General features: G+C 36.8%; 2 protein-coding genes across 2 annotated transcripts in view; one reads left to right on the top strand and one right to left on the bottom strand.

The window, feature by feature from the left end:
* AP4S1 (adaptor related protein complex 4 subunit sigma 1) overlaps nucleotides 1-17,325 on the bottom strand; it is a 73,296-nt gene that overhangs the window by 1,099 nt on the left and 54,872 nt on the right. The gene's annotated exons all lie outside the window — the stretch shown is intronic.
* The window catches only part of HECTD1 (HECT domain E3 ubiquitin protein ligase 1), an 85,653-nt gene that overhangs the window by 60,028 nt on the left and 8,300 nt on the right, over nucleotides 1-17,325 (top strand). Inside the window, exons 26-38 of the mRNA XM_040620801.1 lie at nucleotides 132-353; nucleotides 4,300-4,433; nucleotides 5,203-5,325; nucleotides 6,631-6,787; nucleotides 8,501-8,723; nucleotides 9,832-9,886; nucleotides 10,107-10,289; nucleotides 10,670-10,877; nucleotides 10,962-11,047; nucleotides 11,504-11,631; nucleotides 14,438-14,639; nucleotides 16,069-16,206; nucleotides 16,471-17,078. Coding sequence (XP_040476735.1) covers nucleotides 132-353; nucleotides 4,300-4,433; nucleotides 5,203-5,325; nucleotides 6,631-6,787; nucleotides 8,501-8,723; nucleotides 9,832-9,886; nucleotides 10,107-10,289; nucleotides 10,670-10,877; nucleotides 10,962-11,047; nucleotides 11,504-11,631; nucleotides 14,438-14,639; nucleotides 16,069-16,206; nucleotides 16,471-17,078 — 2,467 coding nt within the window. The remainder of the gene's footprint in view (nucleotides 1-131; nucleotides 354-4,299; nucleotides 4,434-5,202; nucleotides 5,326-6,630; nucleotides 6,788-8,500; nucleotides 8,724-9,831; nucleotides 9,887-10,106; nucleotides 10,290-10,669; nucleotides 10,878-10,961; nucleotides 11,048-11,503; nucleotides 11,632-14,437; nucleotides 14,640-16,068; nucleotides 16,207-16,470; nucleotides 17,079-17,325) is intronic.

The following is a 17,325-nucleotide window of genomic DNA, read 5'->3' as shown; positions in this document are numbered from 1 at the left end:
TTGTTGCTTTTCAGCCTTTTAATAATTAGTGCTTCATGATCTCATTCTTTTATTCTAAATATATAATCTAGTTTTTCTTAGGTTTGTACAGTCCCCCCAGTTGTACTGATTTGCTTCATTTTTATCTTTAGCTTCTCCTCTTATGGGTGCTCAGAGTTTCCCCAATTTGACGACACCTGGTACCACATCAACAGTGACAATGTCAACATCCAGTGTGACTAGCAGCAGCAATGTAGCCACAGCAACAACAGTTTTATCCGTTGGTCAGTCCTTAAGTAATACTCTAACTACCAGCCTCACATCAACCTCCAGTGAGAGTGACACAGGTCAGGAGGCAGAGTATTCCTTATATGGTAAGTGATAGTTTAAAATACTTAGGTATTTGTATAGTGATGCTTTTAGTATGTTTTCCTGCTATGCTGTTTTTAACTGTCAGTTAGAAAATAATTATCCTCTCTTATTAAAGATCTGGCATCTTCATATAAGACGAAAAAACTCCGTGCTATGGGGGCTATTAAATTATCCCATCATAAGCAGACATCTAGGAACTTTTGTGTTCTTTTTTTACCATTTGTGCACTAATGAAGTTTTATTGGAAGAATCATAACAACAAAGATATTTGATACGTTTATCAGAAAAGAAGTGTAAGAGACTAATAAGCTTTGTAAAGTTATATTCTTTGTATACTATAATGTAAGAGGAAAAACACTCCCCCATGTGTCTCCTTTATTCCCAACACTCTGTTCACACAATACTTTACTGCTGCCCCGCTGACTACCAAATGTTTGTGAAGATTTCCCATACCAAGCAGTTTTCAGACACCAGCTGGGTGTCCTGCAGTTTAACTCAGTCACTCAATTCTGGCACTGTTAACTACCTGGAGATAGTGTCATGTCCCATAGGTAAAGGACTCAGTTCCATAACACCACCTCCCCAACCCCTCAGACACTAATCGAAAGTCCAGGTCCGTGCTACAGGTTGGCTATAAATTGGAGGCTTCTGTGACCCTCTCCTCTGGTTTGATAAATTTGCTGGAGTGGCTCACAGGATTCAGGAAAACATCTTATTTACTAGATCAGCCGTTTCTTATAAAAAGGGTGTAATTCAGGAACAGCCAGATGCATAGGGTGAGGTCTGGAAGGTCCCAAGCACGGGAGTGTTTGTCCCTTTGGAGTTTGGGGACTCTCCCATTCCATGGATGTATCCTTGTCTGCCACTCTGGAAGCTCTGAATCCCCCATTTGCGGGGGTAGAGGGAGGAGGTGTTTAGAGGCTTCATGACTTAAGCATGATTGATTAAATTATTGGCCATTGGTGATTGAACTGTATCTGGCCCCTCTTCTTTCCCCAGAAAGGGATTATCTTTCCAGATAGCTCTTTTCACTCAGTATATTGTGAGATTATTTTCACATTGTTTGATGTGTTTCTGTAATGTTTGACTATATGATCATTATTTAATAAATTCTCCATTTTGGACATTTAAGTTATACCTTTTCATTACCATAAACGTTGTTATGAATCAGCACCTTTGAATTGCACTCTTGTGTATTTCCTTAAGGTACATTTTTAAAAGAAGTAATTACTGAATTGCCTTTCAGAAGGGGTTGTGCTTCCATCATCATTGTGGAATACACTTTACCATGAGTATACATACATACATACAGCCTTGATACCATTGCCTGTTTTTTTTTTTTTTTTTTTTTTTTTAAGATTTTTAAATTTATGTAAGAGAGAGATTGAGAGAATGAGTCAGGGGAAAGGCAGAGGGAGAAGCCAACTCCCTGTGGAGCAGGGAGCCCAATGCGGGACTCAGTCCCAGGACCCTGGGATCATGACCTGAGCCGAAGGCAGACACTCAAATGACTGAGCCACCCAGGCACTTGCCCGTTCTTTTTAAAGATTGAACTTGTTAGTTTTAAATACAAGAACATTTATATGAAGATATATTTTAAGTACTATTTTATGTAAATCTTACTTTAATGTGTTTTCTTTTTTTCTCTGAATGTGTCCTCTCCTATTCCAAGCCAAAAGTTGGATCTGACATTCTGTGGTTTTAAGAGAATCATTATGTTTCTCTGTGTCTGCCTTACCTGTTAAATGTGTATGTAGCAAAACGGTGATGATGATGACACTGAAGTAATGTAAATTCATTGAATAAACTATATTCCACTCTGGTTTTTCTCATGGAGCCCCTCTGCCCCTCCCTATTCATTTGTTACATGTTAACTTCAAGCTTTAATTATTGGTCATGTGAAAGTTAGGAAGGTTGTGGGTATGCTAGTGGGAAAGAATATTAAAGAGGGCTGCTGGTTGCCTTTTGAAAATTATTGTTAGATGATTACAATTTCCTTTTTCACATTTCTAAAACTGGAGAACTCTTTAAGGGTGCTGCTGTGAGGGATCAGAAGAACATCTGCTTTATAAAATAATTTCTATATGCAGACTTTTACTGTGTTAGGTTTTGAGGGACGTGATTCTGTGATATGGTCAAAAATCTATGAAATAAGGAGCTATTTAAGTGTTCTTATATTCTGATAAAGAGAAGATCACAAGTAAAAAAGCTTTCACTTCAGTGAATTTATAACATGTGAGAGATGGGATTTCAGTATCTAAAGTCAGATTGTTTTCATTTGAAAGTAAGCCAAAAATGGGGAAAAAAGTGGAACTGAGTGTGTGTGTGTGTGTACTACCACATCATGTTCATGAGAACCCCTCCTAAATTACAGGATGGCACCTTACATGTGTTAGGGATAATATATTTCATCAAATTTAAGATGCCATTAATTATTTTATGTCACTAACGAAAAATGCTTCCAGTTTAGCTGTGACTTGCCATTGCTGGTAAGACACATTCTGATTCCAGAATATTAAAGTGTTAAAAAAAAAAGTGGGGGCGCCTGGGTGGCACAGCGGTTGAGCGTCTGCCTTCGGCTCAGGGCGTGATCCCGGCATTATGTGATCGAGCCCCACATCAGGCTCCTCTGCTATGAGCCTGCTTCTTCCTCTCCCACTCCCCCTGCTTGTGTTCCCTCTCTCGCTGGCTGTCTCTATCAATGTAGAATGAATAAATAAAATCTTGGAAAAAAAAAAAAAGTGTGCCTTAGAAACTAATTGAATATAGTATCAGGCCTCTTTCTTCTACTAGCCATCTAGTAAAAGGTATTGAATTGTAGTCTTATGTAATCATTAGATTTAAAACATATATATTTGGTTCAGAGGTTTGCAGATAATAGATTCTACCAAGTAATTATAAATGGTCTTCTGAATGTTCTTTTGGAATATGGAGTGGGTATTGTCTTTTTATCCACAGAAATTTTTTTTCTTTCATATCTAGTAAAACTTCCCCTGTTTTAGTCCCATTATTACTTTTTCAATCCTTATGCAGAACAGCTTGTCAGCATCTTCATTGTGTGGGACTGTGCTTATCTGACACAGACTTCATTGGGGGGCTGGTAAGGGAAGGGAATATGGATAATATGAAAGATGGTACATACAGTACTCCATAGTAAATAGGCAGTGTCCATAAGTAGTTGTTATCATTAACCTGCCAGGTCATGTAGCTAAACCTGGTCTCTAATTGACTTTATTCTGCCTTTTCCCTTATATGATGTTTTACAGTTTCTGTTTATATATATATATATTTTTCTTTTTCCTTTTCCTTTTTGAGAGCATGACCACTGGGGAGAGACAGAGGGAGAGAGAGAATCCTAAGCAGGTTCCATGCCCTGCATGGAGCCCAATATGGGGCTCAGTCTCACAACCCTGAGATCATGATCTGAGCCGAAATCAAGAGTCGGATGCTTAACTGACTGAACCACCCAGGCGCCCCTCATTTTGTTTATTTTTTAAATGCCTCTCTTCCCTTTAAGCTCCATGGCGGCTCAGACCATGTCTGTTTTGTTTACAGCAATATATCTGGTGCCTAACACAGCTCTTGGCACATAGGTACTCAGTAGATATTTGCTGACAGAGTGAATGACTCCAAAGTGTTCTCTTCACACCATGTTATGCTTCCTATGGCTGATGCAGACATTGGCAATAGGATTATTATTTTTAAACCTAGCCCATATTGTTGATCTTTTATATTACAAGTTCGTAGACTTGGATTTGGTTTGTGGTCATCCTTTATCTTGTGTTGTTTTCTACCATTCCTGTAACCAATATTACTTATTTTGTATTTGTGGTGGCGGAAGAAGGGTGGCATCACTCAGTGTTGTTTTTATACTTGTCTCTTGAATAAACCAGTACCATTACCTTGTAATGCTTTGTCAGTTGTATTGAGAACTGTTTTCTTTTGTAGATTTCCTGGATAGCTGCCGTGCCAGTACTCTGTTAGCTGAACTAGATGATGATGAAGACCTGCCTGAGCCAGACGAGGAGGACGATGAGAATGAAGATGACAATCAGGAGGACCAAGAATACGAGGAGGTTATGGTAGAGAGAGTGTCTCCCATTCTTTTAACTGACATAAGATGTTAATAATTGAAGTGAGAGGAAGAACGGAGTCCTGGTTAAACTTTGAAATAGGGAAATATGGCATGAGTATGAAAAATGTGGTTAATTAAGAAAAGCACCTTTAATCTGAGCATTTATGATTCTCTTTTAAAAGAAAATAAATTGGTTATATATGGAAAATACTAAAATGTCACATGCTTATGTTTTAATAGGTTTAAAAGAACTGCACTGATCCTGAAGAATATAATTGTCATGTTTTTTTCACAATAATTAGACTATTTTAGTATGTACTGTTTCGTGGGCAGTATCTCTGTATTATTTCATCAGTCTTTACCCCTATGAGGTTGAGGCATAGAAGAAGTAATATGTCCTAATTAATCAGTCAGTTAAGTACAAAAGTGGGCACCCAAGCTTAGGAAGTGTGATCCGGAACTCTTAATGTTAAACTCCTGTGATTGTCTTCAAACTGAACTTTTGCCTGAGAATACCCTTTATTGTAACTTGTATATTTTTTATTTCTCTTTTAATGGGGTGAAGGACTCCCAAGAAATGCTTTTAGTATCTTACTTAAAAACAGGTATTACTGTAGCATATTTCTTGTGAAGATTGTATGTGATGCATGCTGAATATAAAGCATTCAATTATAAAGTGTTTTAATGATAGTTTTGATTATAGGGGTTAAGATTGAATAGGGATATATATATGAGTCAAATAATTAGACATGTCTCTTTACATTTTCTTATTTCAGATTCTGAGACGTCCATCCCTTCAGCGTCGAGCTGGCTCTCGTTCTGATGTAACACACCATGCTGTCACCTCACAGCTACCACAAGTCCCCGCTGGAGCAGGGAGCCGACCTATTGGGGAGCAGGTAATATCTTAATGTTTATCTTCCCTACAGTGTATTTTTCCCCCTTTCACAGTAAAGCATCAACCAAAATGCCTAGAAAACTATATGGGAGTTGAGGTGGGAGTAAGAAGCTACCAGATAAACAAAAAGAAATTTCACTTACTGATTGGTCCTATATTGTACAGACTCCATGATTGCCCTGGCATAACGCATAAAGGAGTTTGCTACTTGAAAGCACTTCATCTTGGTCCTTGGGTAATGGTGAACATTTATTACAATGATTAATTGCTATTATCTACGATTTATAGTTTTCAGTAATAGTAGTATGGATAATAATATTTGTTAGCTGAACATTTATTGATCATTAATTAAATCGTAGCCATTGTTTTCAGTACTTTCCATGTATTAACTACTTCAATCATTTCAACAGCGTTTTGAGGGTTATTATTAGCCCTAATTTTCAGATGAAGTGATTGGTAAAGGTCACACGTAGAAGTTTTGGATCTAGAACTAAAACACAAACGTTCTGGCTACAGAGCTATCATCTGTCCATTTGATTTGTTACAAAGTTAATTAAGTGTTTGGAATATGAGGGGCTTATTTATTACATCAGATATTTACAACATTTACAACTCATTGATCTCTTTTTTTGTTGATAGTAAAAGAGAAGAAAATGTTCCTTTAAAAAACCATTCCTTACAGAAATTCTCAAACATGCTAGAAGTAGAAAGAATAATGCAATGAATCCCCAAGAACTCATCATCTGACTGTAATGGTTACCAGCACTTTGTCAAATATGTTTGATTTATTTGCCCCATAGTTATTTGAAACATCTTCCATGCATTATATTTTGTATATCATTCAGTGTGTAATAAAGTTTACTTATATTTTTTTAAAAGCAACTTATTTAAACGTAATTGTAAGTTTACAGATTTACAGGAAGTTGCAAAGATAGTAGAGCGGACTTATGCCCTCTGTGCAATTTCTGCCAGTGGTTACCCCTTACCTAATTAGAGTCTAATATCAAAATCAGGACATTGACACTGATACAGGGTATGTATATGCTTCTTTTTCGTTTTATCGTGTGTTGATTAGTGTAACCAGCACTAAGGCAACATAACTTTGGTAAGCTTAAATCATTAAGAAATGTATGTGCCTATCCACGTTTATATTTGCTCATTTTGTGCTTAAGAAATATGGCTGAATAAGGAAGTGCAGTAGCTTTGTAGAGAGGTATTTAACATACACCTCATTTTAAAGATAGCACATCACTTTTGCAATAATGAAAAGTTTTATCTTGTTTATCTATATGTGGAATTTTAACAGGAAGAAGAGGAGTATGAAACTAAAGGAGGACGTCGGAGAACATGGGATGATGATTATGTACTCAAGCGGCAGTTTTCTGCTTTGGTTCCTGCTTTTGATCCTAGACCTGGTCGTACTAATGTCCAGCAGACAACTGATCTAGAGATTCCACCCCCAGGTACTGCATATTTTAGTTTTGTGATTTATTTTGAACAGGTACCAAATAAGATAGTTATATGTAATCAGGAAAGTAAGTGGCTACTTATATATGCAGGTTATAAGTAAAAGTTTTCAGAAAAAAAAACACAAAAACTGTATATCAGCCATAGTCCTTAGAAGATACAAACTTTTTTTTTCTTTTTTTAAGATTTTATTTATTTAAGAGAGAGAATGAAAGAGCCTAAGCAGGGGAGAGGAGCAGAGGGAGAGGGAGAAGCAGACTCCTCCCCCTCCCCCAGCAGGGAGCCTGACACAGGGCTCAATTCCAGGACCCTGGGATCATGACCTGAGCCAAAGGCAGACACTTAACTGACTGCCACCCAGGCGCCCCAATACAGATTATTTTTTAAAGGAGCAATTACAGTGCTTTAAAAAACACTGTGTTCTATATTTGTGTAATTGTTAAAAGAAGGCTCATTTAAAGGTAGATAATTTGTATTCTGTATTCTACTGAATCAAAATTGCTATGGATTATTCCTATTCTACGTTGACTTTGGAAAGTTGTATAGTAGTTTCATTCATGGTCTTGAGTTAGCCTGGTAACTTTCTCTCTTAAAACCCTATTTTGGCTGTAGTAGGCACACTAATGATCCTTCAAAGGTATGTGGGTCCTGACCTCCAGAATCTGAATAGATTACCTTAATATGACCAAAGAGACTTTGCAGATGAAGTTAAATTAAGGATTTTGAGATGTGAGAATTATCCTGGATTATTCAGGTAGGCCCAGTGTAATCACTAGTGTCCACATACAAGGAATACAGGAGTAGGAGCGCCTGGGGGTGCCTGAGTGGCACAGTTGGTTGGGTGTCAGAGTCTTGGTTTCTGTTCAGGTCGTGATCTCGGAGTCATGAGAATGAGCCCTGCGTAGGACTCCATACTCAGTGTAGAGTCTGCTTGAGACTCTGTCTCCTTCTCCCTAGGGAATATAAATAGGTACAAATTTTCTGTAAAACTCTTTGGCAATATATTTCATATTGTTACTACTAGAAATCTATAGTAAAGAATATTGGCTCTGCACCCAGATTTATATGCACTGATGACTACACAGGTATTATTTATATTGTCAGAAAATTGGAAGTGACCTTCATTATTTCCAGTAACAGGGATTTGGCTCACTTAAATTTTAATGGAATGTCATGCAGTGAATAAAGTATTACTTTAGACGATTATATCATGATGTGAGGAAAAGATTCCTGAGCTAATGAAAAAGAAGAGTACACCACCAAATGCACTATGTACCTATTTGTGTGTGTGGGCGGGTACCTCACATTCCACTCAATGTGAGCAGAAGGTTGGCAGTTCATTGACTAGAGTGTGGTTTTCTCAGTATGTGGTTTTCTCTGGATGTAGAATTATGAATATTTTTAGTGTTCTCATAAGAATAAAATGTTTCTGAAATAGTCATATAGTTAGCATGTGTTTTCTTAAAACAGTGGGAGGTCCCAATCATATGCATAAATTCAGCTTTAGTACTTGTCTTTAAGTAACCTAGATATAGTATTCCCATTAAAAAAAAAAATTGTTGAGGCCAGAACAATCTTAAGTAGCTGACATCTTTAACTAACATAGGACAGAAGAATTTAGATTTCATGTAACTTTGTCTCCCAGTGCAGTGTTGTTTATGGACTGCTTATTATAGTGTAATTGTTTTTGATGTCTGCCATATTTTTAGGAACGCCTCATTCAGAGCTCTTGGAAGAAGTCGAATGTACTCCCTCACCTCGATTAGCCCTCACTTTGAAAGTAACAGGTCTTGGAACAACTCGTGAAGTTGAATTACCACTCACTAATTTCAGATCAACCATTTTTTACTATGTACAAAAATTGCTTCAGTTGTCCTGTAATGGCAATGTGAAATCAGATAAACTTAGGCGTATTTGGGAGCCAACATACACGTAAGAGATTTTACTTAATGTTTTAAGTAGATATTTTCATGGTACATGAGCCTAGAAGCATTGTGTTTCTATCCTTTTTACTATAGAAACAAAATATTTGGTTCTTGTTCTCTTGGTTTACAACAACAGGTAAGAGCATTTCTGACTCCTGATGTAGAGGTTTAAGGTTTCAACTGAAAGTGACTTTAGAAATAAACTAGACTAGTATCTTGTGTAATAATTGTTGAACTCTTTGCAATAGTGTATGAAGTACTAAATATTTTCTATTTGTTATTTGTTTTGGAGTTTGCGAGTTAAGCCTGCCTTTGTTCATTCATTCATTGAACAAGTAATTAATAATATCTTGGGCACATTTAACATTTTGGTGCCTCATTCTGTTAATCTGTAAAATGAGAGTGGTTGTGAGGAATCAATGAATTAATACATGTAAAGTGTTTTCAGTATTGTCTGGGTGCTCAGTATTATGTATAATAATTATTATTACATAGAGCTTACTATAATTTAATATAAACAAAACTTTAACCATCCTTATGTAAATTTTATTTTTCTGGTGTTCTCTTAACATCATTGATAATTTTGTATAATGTCTAATAAAGTGATCTAGATCCTTTTGAGGTAGAACAGAAGGCTATCATGGTATTTCTCCCTACCCTGTTCAGTTTTTATTGGAGTTTCAAATTTGATCCCCAGTGCCTTATGTGAACATAAAGGCTCTTGTTCCTTGTTATTCATACCCTTTTTTCCCATCTAGACACAGAAGCAAACGATTTCTCATTTCTTTTTATTTTTACAATAAATGAAAGTTGTAACACATGACATAGCATATTACTTCATATCTTTAAAGGTCCTAGGTTTGATGTATGCACTCTTTGCATTTATGCTAAATTTATAAATAATGACTCTTTTTCGGGAATATGATTTCTGCTACTTTCCCCCATGTTTAACAAATTGATTTTTTGTTTTAATAAATTGTCCCTGAGTTACATGTTTAAGCATGTGGCTAATGAATGACATCATTCATGTATTTTTTAAAGAATTGAAGCCTTTTTGGAAATAACCACAAATCATTTGATTCATGCATTAATGTGAATAATATCTTCATGTTTAGAATCATGTACAGAGAAATGAAGGATTCTGACAAAGAGAAGGAAAGTGCAAAAATGGTAAGTTATATTTAAATGGATCTTTTTGGCTACTTAGTGAAAAAAAGGGAAAAATAAAAACTAACACTGTTTTAATTGAACATTTGAGGGAAAAAATCACTAACATGGAATTCTTTAGATGAGGTTAAATGCATGATTTTAAAGCTACCTTATGTAATGCATGTGAAATAGCTTAGACTTTTCATCAGGAAAGGCCAACATTTGGTTTTTCCTATTGTAGGGTTGTTGGTCTATAGAGCATGTGGAACAGTACCTTGGCACTGATGAATTACCAAAGAATGACTTGATAACCTACCTGCAGAAGAATGCAGACGCCGCTTTCCTGCGCCACTGGAAATTAACTGGCACTAATAAAAGTATTAGGAAAAACAGAAATTGTTCTCAGCTCATAGCTGCATATAAGGTATATATTGGCATCAAAACACAATTGGGAATGGCTTTGTGCTTTGTTTGCGGCTTTTAAAGATTCTTAAGAAAAAGAGGTTCATTGGGACATGTTTAAAAAAATGAGGCTGAATTAACATTGTTAATATGCCAAGTACTAAAATTTCAAATATGATTTGTGGTATTGGATCTAAGTACATGGTTTTAACTGTGGCTTACGGTGGTTCTAGTTCATTTGGGAATGGTTTAGGACACACTGATTTTTAACTTGGGTAATAGTGTTTTTATTTAAAAAGAAGTCGATTTGAAAAATTTCAGCATTTTCAAAAACTTATAGGATGATTCATTGCTTTTCTCGAAAATGTGATTAATGGCTAGTTTTACTAATTGGTTCTGTAGGATTTTTGTGAGCATGGAACAAAGTCTGGATTAAACCAGGGGGCCATTTCTACTCTTCAGAGTAGTGATATACTTAATTTGGCAAAAGAACAACCTCAGGCCAAAGCTGGCAATGGACAGAATTCTTGTGGAGTAGAAGATGTCCTTCAACTTCTGCGTATTCTCTATATAGTTGCAAGTGACCCTTATTCAAGAATATCCCAAGAAGGTCTGTAAGGCTCTTTGTTTCATTTCTATGGCATTTTTAAAAGGAAGTCAGTTTATATTTTTATTAATTTTATTCATTTTCCAGAAGGTGATGAGCAGCCTCAGTTTACTTTTCCACCAGATGAATTCACTAGCAAAAAAATTACAACGAAAATTTTGCAGCAGATTGAGGTAATAAAATCAGATAGTTGAACTCTTTAGTCTGTAACTTTTGGGCTTTCAAAGTATTGTCTCTTCTACCTTTTCTACATCCCACCACCTGTACTGTTAGTCTCTGATTCATTAATTTAGACCATATGGTCCATTGCATTAATTTCTTTCATTACTTTTAAGAACTGACTCCATTTGTCTTTTTTTTTTTTTTATTTAAAGATTTTATTTATTTGACAGAGAAAGAGAGAGTACAAGCAGGGGGAGCAGCAGGCAGAGGGAAAGGGAGAAGCAGAGTTCCCACTGAGCAAGGAGCCTGATGTGAGGCTCGTTCCCAGGGTGCCTGCTTCTCTCTCTCCAGCTCCCCCTTCCTTGTGTTCCCTCTCTCACTGTCTCTCTCTGCCAAATAAATAAATAAAATCTTTAAAAACTTAAATGAATAATTGCCTAATGATGTTGTTATTTGTTAACTTGCAGGAACCACTGGCATTGGCAAGTGGGGCTCTACCAGACTGGTGTGAACAGTTAACCAGCAAGTGTCCTTTTCTAATACCATTTGAAACTAGACAGCTTTATTTCACATGTACAGCGTTTGGTGCATCAAGGTAGGAAGTGTGCCCTTTTATATTCTCTTAATGTTACATAAGCTCAAAATGAACAAATACACTTTATGTCAAGACTGATGGAATATATTGTCTTGTTTTCTTCTACAGAGTTGTCAGTGTTTAAACATTTTTTAATTTCTAGTTGGGTATATGCTCTACAGTTGACCCTTCAACAACGTCAGGGTTATGGATGCCAACCCTCCCTGTGCAGTTGAAAATGATATCTAAAGATTTTATTTATTCGAGAGAGGGAGCGCACACATGAGTGGGGACAGGGGAAGAGGGAGAGGGAGAAGTAGACTCCCTGCTGAGCATGGAGCTCAACGTGGGGACTCGATCCCAGGACCCTGAGATCATGATCTGAGCCATCTAGGTGCCCCCAAAAATCATATTTAAAATGTGTATAACTTTTGACTCCCCCAAAACTTTATGAATAGCCTCCTGCTGACCAGAAGTCTTACTAAAACATAAACAATCAACATATATTTTGTATTCTTAGAACAAAGTAAGCTAGAGAAAATGTTAAGAAAATCACGAGGAAGAAGAAAAATTTACAGTATTGTATTTATTAAAAAATCCACAATATAAGTGGACCCCCACAATTCAAGCCTGTTATTCAGGAGTCAACTGCCTTGTGGAATAAATTCCATCAGCATTTATTGTACAGTTTTTTTTTTTTTTCGGGGGGGTGGTGTGGGGTAAGGAGCAGAGGGAGAGGGAGTGAGAGAATCTTAAGCAGGCTCCTCCACGCCCAGCTCGAAGCCCGAGCTCATAACTCTGAGATCATAATCGAGCCAAAATCAAGAGTCAGATGCTTAACCGACGAGCCGCCCAGGCGTCGCTACTATATAGTTTCTTTAGTAGTTTACGTGAAGTATTAGTTGCTGATATTCCTGGGAATACCAAATTAAATGCTTATAAATAGTTTTGATAACATTGAAAGGTTCCTTCCTTCTGGCCATCGCTTTTTTCTTCCTGACTTCTAACATACTACATATTTTACTTTTTTCTGTCTCCTTCCACTTGATAAAAGTTTCACGAGGGCAGGAATTTCTGGCAGTTTTGTTCACTAATCTAGCTGTAGTTCCTAAAGCAGTGTATATAGCACATTATAGGTATTCAGTAAATATTTTTTTGAATCATTCAGTACCCAGAACTTTCAAAGTAGATGTAAAAAAAATAGTTCAAAGTTGAGCTGTTGGCTTCCCTAATAAGTTACACTATTTACAGATCATTTGTACATGTGGAACTATAGGCCTGTTGTCATAAATGGCATTGGTTATGGTTTTTGTATTATAGATGAGGAAATTGATTCTTAGAGTATAGAGCTGATTGACCTGAGATTACAAAAAAACTGTAGCACATGTGAGAGCAAATCTTTCATCTCTTTATTCATACTTCAGGATTCTTTCTCCTACCCTAGGTGGGTTAGCTCTGCATTGTTGAAAAGAAAATATTTTATTTATTTAAAGATTTTATTTATTTTAGAGAGAGAGAGTAAGTGAGCAGGGAGAGGAACAGAGGGAGAGGGATAAGCAGACTCCATGCTGAGCACAGAGCCCGAAGCGGGGCTTGATCCCACGACCCTGAAATCATTACCTGAGCCGAAATCAAGTCAGATGATTAACCAACTGAGTCACTCAGGAGCCCCAAAGATTTTATTTTTAAGTAATTTCTATACCCAGCATGGAGCTCGAATTTACAACCCTGAGACCAGGAGTCACATGCTCTACCGAGTCAGCCAGGTGCCCCCAAAAGAAAATATTTTAAGATCAGTTACATTTTAATGATGGCTTTCAGTTTGTATCACAGTAATAAAGATAGCTTAACGATTTTTTTTTTAAAAGATTTTATTTATTTATTTGACAGAGATAGAGACAGCCAGCAAGAGAGGGAGCACAAGCAGGGGGAGTGGGAGAGGAAGAAGCAGGCTCCCAGCAAGGGAGCCTGATGTGGGGCTCGATCCCATAACGCCGGGATCACGCCCTGAGCCAAAGGCAGACGCTTAACCGCTGTGCCATCCAGGTGCCCCACCTTAACGATTTTTTGGTTTCTCTGATAGTTAAGAAATACTGTTCATATTTTTTTGTATCATAAGTTTGTCTATTTTTTTAATCCAAGTATCGTTGACATGCCGTGTTACATTAATGGCTGGTGTATAGCAGTGATTCAGCAACTCTGTACATTATGCTGTGCTCACAAGTGTAGCAACCGTCTGTCAACCACATAATGCTATTGTGATACTATTGACTGTATTCCCTGTGCTGTTCCTTTCATCCCCAGTTTGTGTATATTTTGATGTTACATGGGGTTGGGACCACAGACCTTTATTTCTATCTATTAATTACTAAAGTAAAGAGGAAGAATATAGATCTAAGTATTTTCTGAATTTGTTTAGAAAAATAAAAGTGGTTTCTGTGTTTTAAGAGAAGTAATAATTTATACAAGAAAAATTTACTAATTCTATTGCCTAATAAAATACTGTTTTTAAAAAGAATAGTTAGGGGCGCCTGGGTAGCACAGCGGTTAAGCGTCTGCCTTCGGCTCAGGGCGTGATCCCGGTGTTGTGGGATCGAGCCCCACATCAGGCTCCTCCGCTATGAGCCTGCTTCTTCCTCTCCCACTCCCCCTGCTTGTGTTCCCTCTCTCGCTGGCTGTCTCTATCTCTGTCAAATAAATAAATAAAATCTTTAAAAAATAAATAAATAAAAAGAATAGTTAAATCTTTGAATTATGTTGCTGGTTTAGTAGTACATTCAAACTATTACTGAATGTTAGAGCTACATAAATATTTTTTCTATTTTAGAGCAATAGTGTGGTTACAAAACCGACGTGAAGCCACTGTGGAAAGAACAAGGACCACCAGTAGTGTAAGGCGAGATGATCCTGGAGAGTTTCGAGTGGGTCGTCTCAAGCATGAAAGAGTAAAAGTCCCACGTGGTGAATCACTGATGGAATGGGCTGAGAACGTCATGCAAATACATGCAGATCGGAAATCAGTTCTTGAGGTACCTCACTCACATACGATTTCTTTTAGTATGTAAGAATGACAGAAAATCAGCAACCCTGTGTGTTCCACAGCATACTAACCACTGTAGATAGAAATGAAAAATGGAGAAAGATTTCTCTGCCCTCTATGCAAGGCCTTTCCCTCTGATAGGGCATCTTTTATAAGGGGATGTCAGCTCACCTCTTTGGGGTCAGGATCTTGTGATTTGATGAGCAGCAAAGAATATCTTCACTCTTGAGGTGGGAAAGTGCTTGGTCTTTTTGAAGGATATTATTCCTTTCTTAACAAAGCCTGAACCGAATAATAGCACTCAATAAGGATTGTTTTTGATATTTGAAATTTTACCTTTACATTAAGCTCTGCTATTAGATATCTGCAATTATGGAGCATACTGTTTTATGATATTGTTAAACTGTGGTTGGCATTATATCATTGGCCTGTATTGAGAGATGTAGCAAATGGAAGTATAAAATTTAATATATTTACTATAGAGATGTTATTGTAGGCTTTGTCGATTATATTCTGTGTACCTGTTATTCCTTATATGAGGGACAATGGAAGAAATCTCTCTCATAAATGTGAACTAGCTGCTTAGTTTATCTTTTATTTTTTAAGATTTTATTTTATTTATTTATTTGAGAGAGAGAGCACGAGCAGGGGATAGAGGCAGAGGGAGAAGGAGAAGCAGACTCCCTGCTGAGCAGGGACCCCAGTGTGGGATTTGATCCTAGAACCCTGAGATCATGACCTGAGCTGACGTAGCTGTTTAACTGACTGAGCCACCCAGGCGTCCCTTAGTTTATCATTTGAATCAGAGACTGATCAGGACAGATAATGATATATCTTTAGGGCTTTCCCCAAATTCTCTTTGCCTTCATCTTATTTTTCCTACCCATATATTCCTCTAACTAGATAAACCTCAATTATTATTATTATTTGTTTTTACCATGCACTATATGTTTTTGTAAGCTGCCTCAAGTCATTTGTGGGGTACGTAGAGTATGGATAAAAACCTTTAAAGTGAGTGCCTAAAGGCAGAAGTAAGTGGAAGAGTTTAGGTTTTAGCGTTACATAAACACACATACAAAGCTGGATGCCATCTTTTCCTTAAGCAAATGGTAAAATCTTTTTATCTAAAATTTGGTTTCCTTTGTGTAAAAAAAAGAGATGAAAATCTATTTTGTAGGGTTGGTGTGAGAGATAAATTAATGAACAAAGTAGTAAACAGTGCTCACTACAGTGTTTAAATATGTAATGGTGTACAACAAATATACTTTTTAGGAAAACTAGAATAGAACTTCTATGTTGTTTACTATGTGTTGTGTATAATACTCTACCATTATAAGAAAGACGTATTGGCAAGAATGGGATCATTTAAGAAAAATGTTTTTGAGCTCACTTTTCCCCACAATTTGTTTATATTTTAGGTTGAATTTTTAGGAGAAGAAGGAACTGGCTTGGGCCCTACTTTAGAGTTTTATGCTCTGGTGGCAGCAGAATTCCAGAGAACTGATTTGGGTGCTTGGCTTTGTGATGATAACTTTCCAGATGATGAATCTCGTCATGTAAGATTTCTTTCCCATTTTGCGATTATTTGTGATTCTGCTTTTAGTATTCAAAATAGGTTATGCTTTCCGAATTTAAGCCAGGTTTTCTGAGTCTCTTTTTTATTATTGATTACTCGTGATGGTATTAAAATGTTTTTTTAGTCACCAAAAACTATTGAATAAAAGGTGTATATATAAATCGTTTAACTAAATTGATGAAAATGTTTAATATTTATGCATCTTATATCTAATTTTATTTGTATTTCTCCCTCTAAACACTAGGTTGATCTTGGAGGTGGATTGAAACCTCCTGGATACTATGTGCAGAGATCATGTGGACTGTTCACAGCACCATTTCCACAAGACAGCGATGAGCTCGAAAGGATCACAAAACTCTTTCATTTCCTTGGAATTTTCTTGGCCAAATGCATTCAAGACAATAGACTTGTGGATTTACCTATTTCTAAACCTTTCTTTAAACTTATGTGTATGGGTGACATTAAAAGCAATATGAGTAAATTAATTTATGAGTCACGAGGTGATAGAGACTTACACTGTACTGAAAGCCAGTCTGAAGCTTCTACAGAAGAAGGCCATGATTCACTCTCAGTAGGAAGCTTTGAAGAGGATTCAAAATCAGAGTTTATTCTAGATCCCCCCAAACCCAAACCCCCAGCTTGGTTTAATGGGATTTTAACTTGGGAAGACTTTGAATTAGTAAACCCACACAGAGCCAGATTTCTAAAAGAAATTAAAGACCTTGCTGTCAAGAGGCGTCAGATTTTAAGCAACAAAGGTCTTTCTGAAGATGAGAAGAACACGAAATTACAGGAACTAGTGCTGAAGAATCCATCAGGTTCTGGGCCTCCACTTAGCATAGAGGATTTAGGGTAAGTTCTATATATGTTTGTCACCCTAATGGATGAATATGTTTTAAAGCTTTTGTTCTTTGTCCCCACTAATATGCAATTTGTAAGTTAAATAGTCTGGTTTTGGGTTTTTTTTTTTTTTTTAAAGATTTTATTTATTTATTTAACAGAGCACAAGCAGGGGTAGCGCGGTAGGGAGAGGGGAGATGGAGAAGCAGACTCCCCACTGAGCAGGGAGCCTGATGTGGGGCTCAGTCCCAGGACCCCG

Source organism: Ursus maritimus, unplaced genomic scaffold, assembly GCF_017311325.1.
Source record: "Ursus maritimus isolate PB19 unplaced genomic scaffold, ASM1731132v1 scaffold_36, whole genome shotgun sequence".
In the NCBI taxonomy this organism is placed as follows: Eukaryota; Metazoa; Chordata; class Mammalia; order Carnivora; family Ursidae; genus Ursus; species Ursus maritimus.
This window is presented reverse-complemented; position numbering and strand designations above follow the sequence as displayed.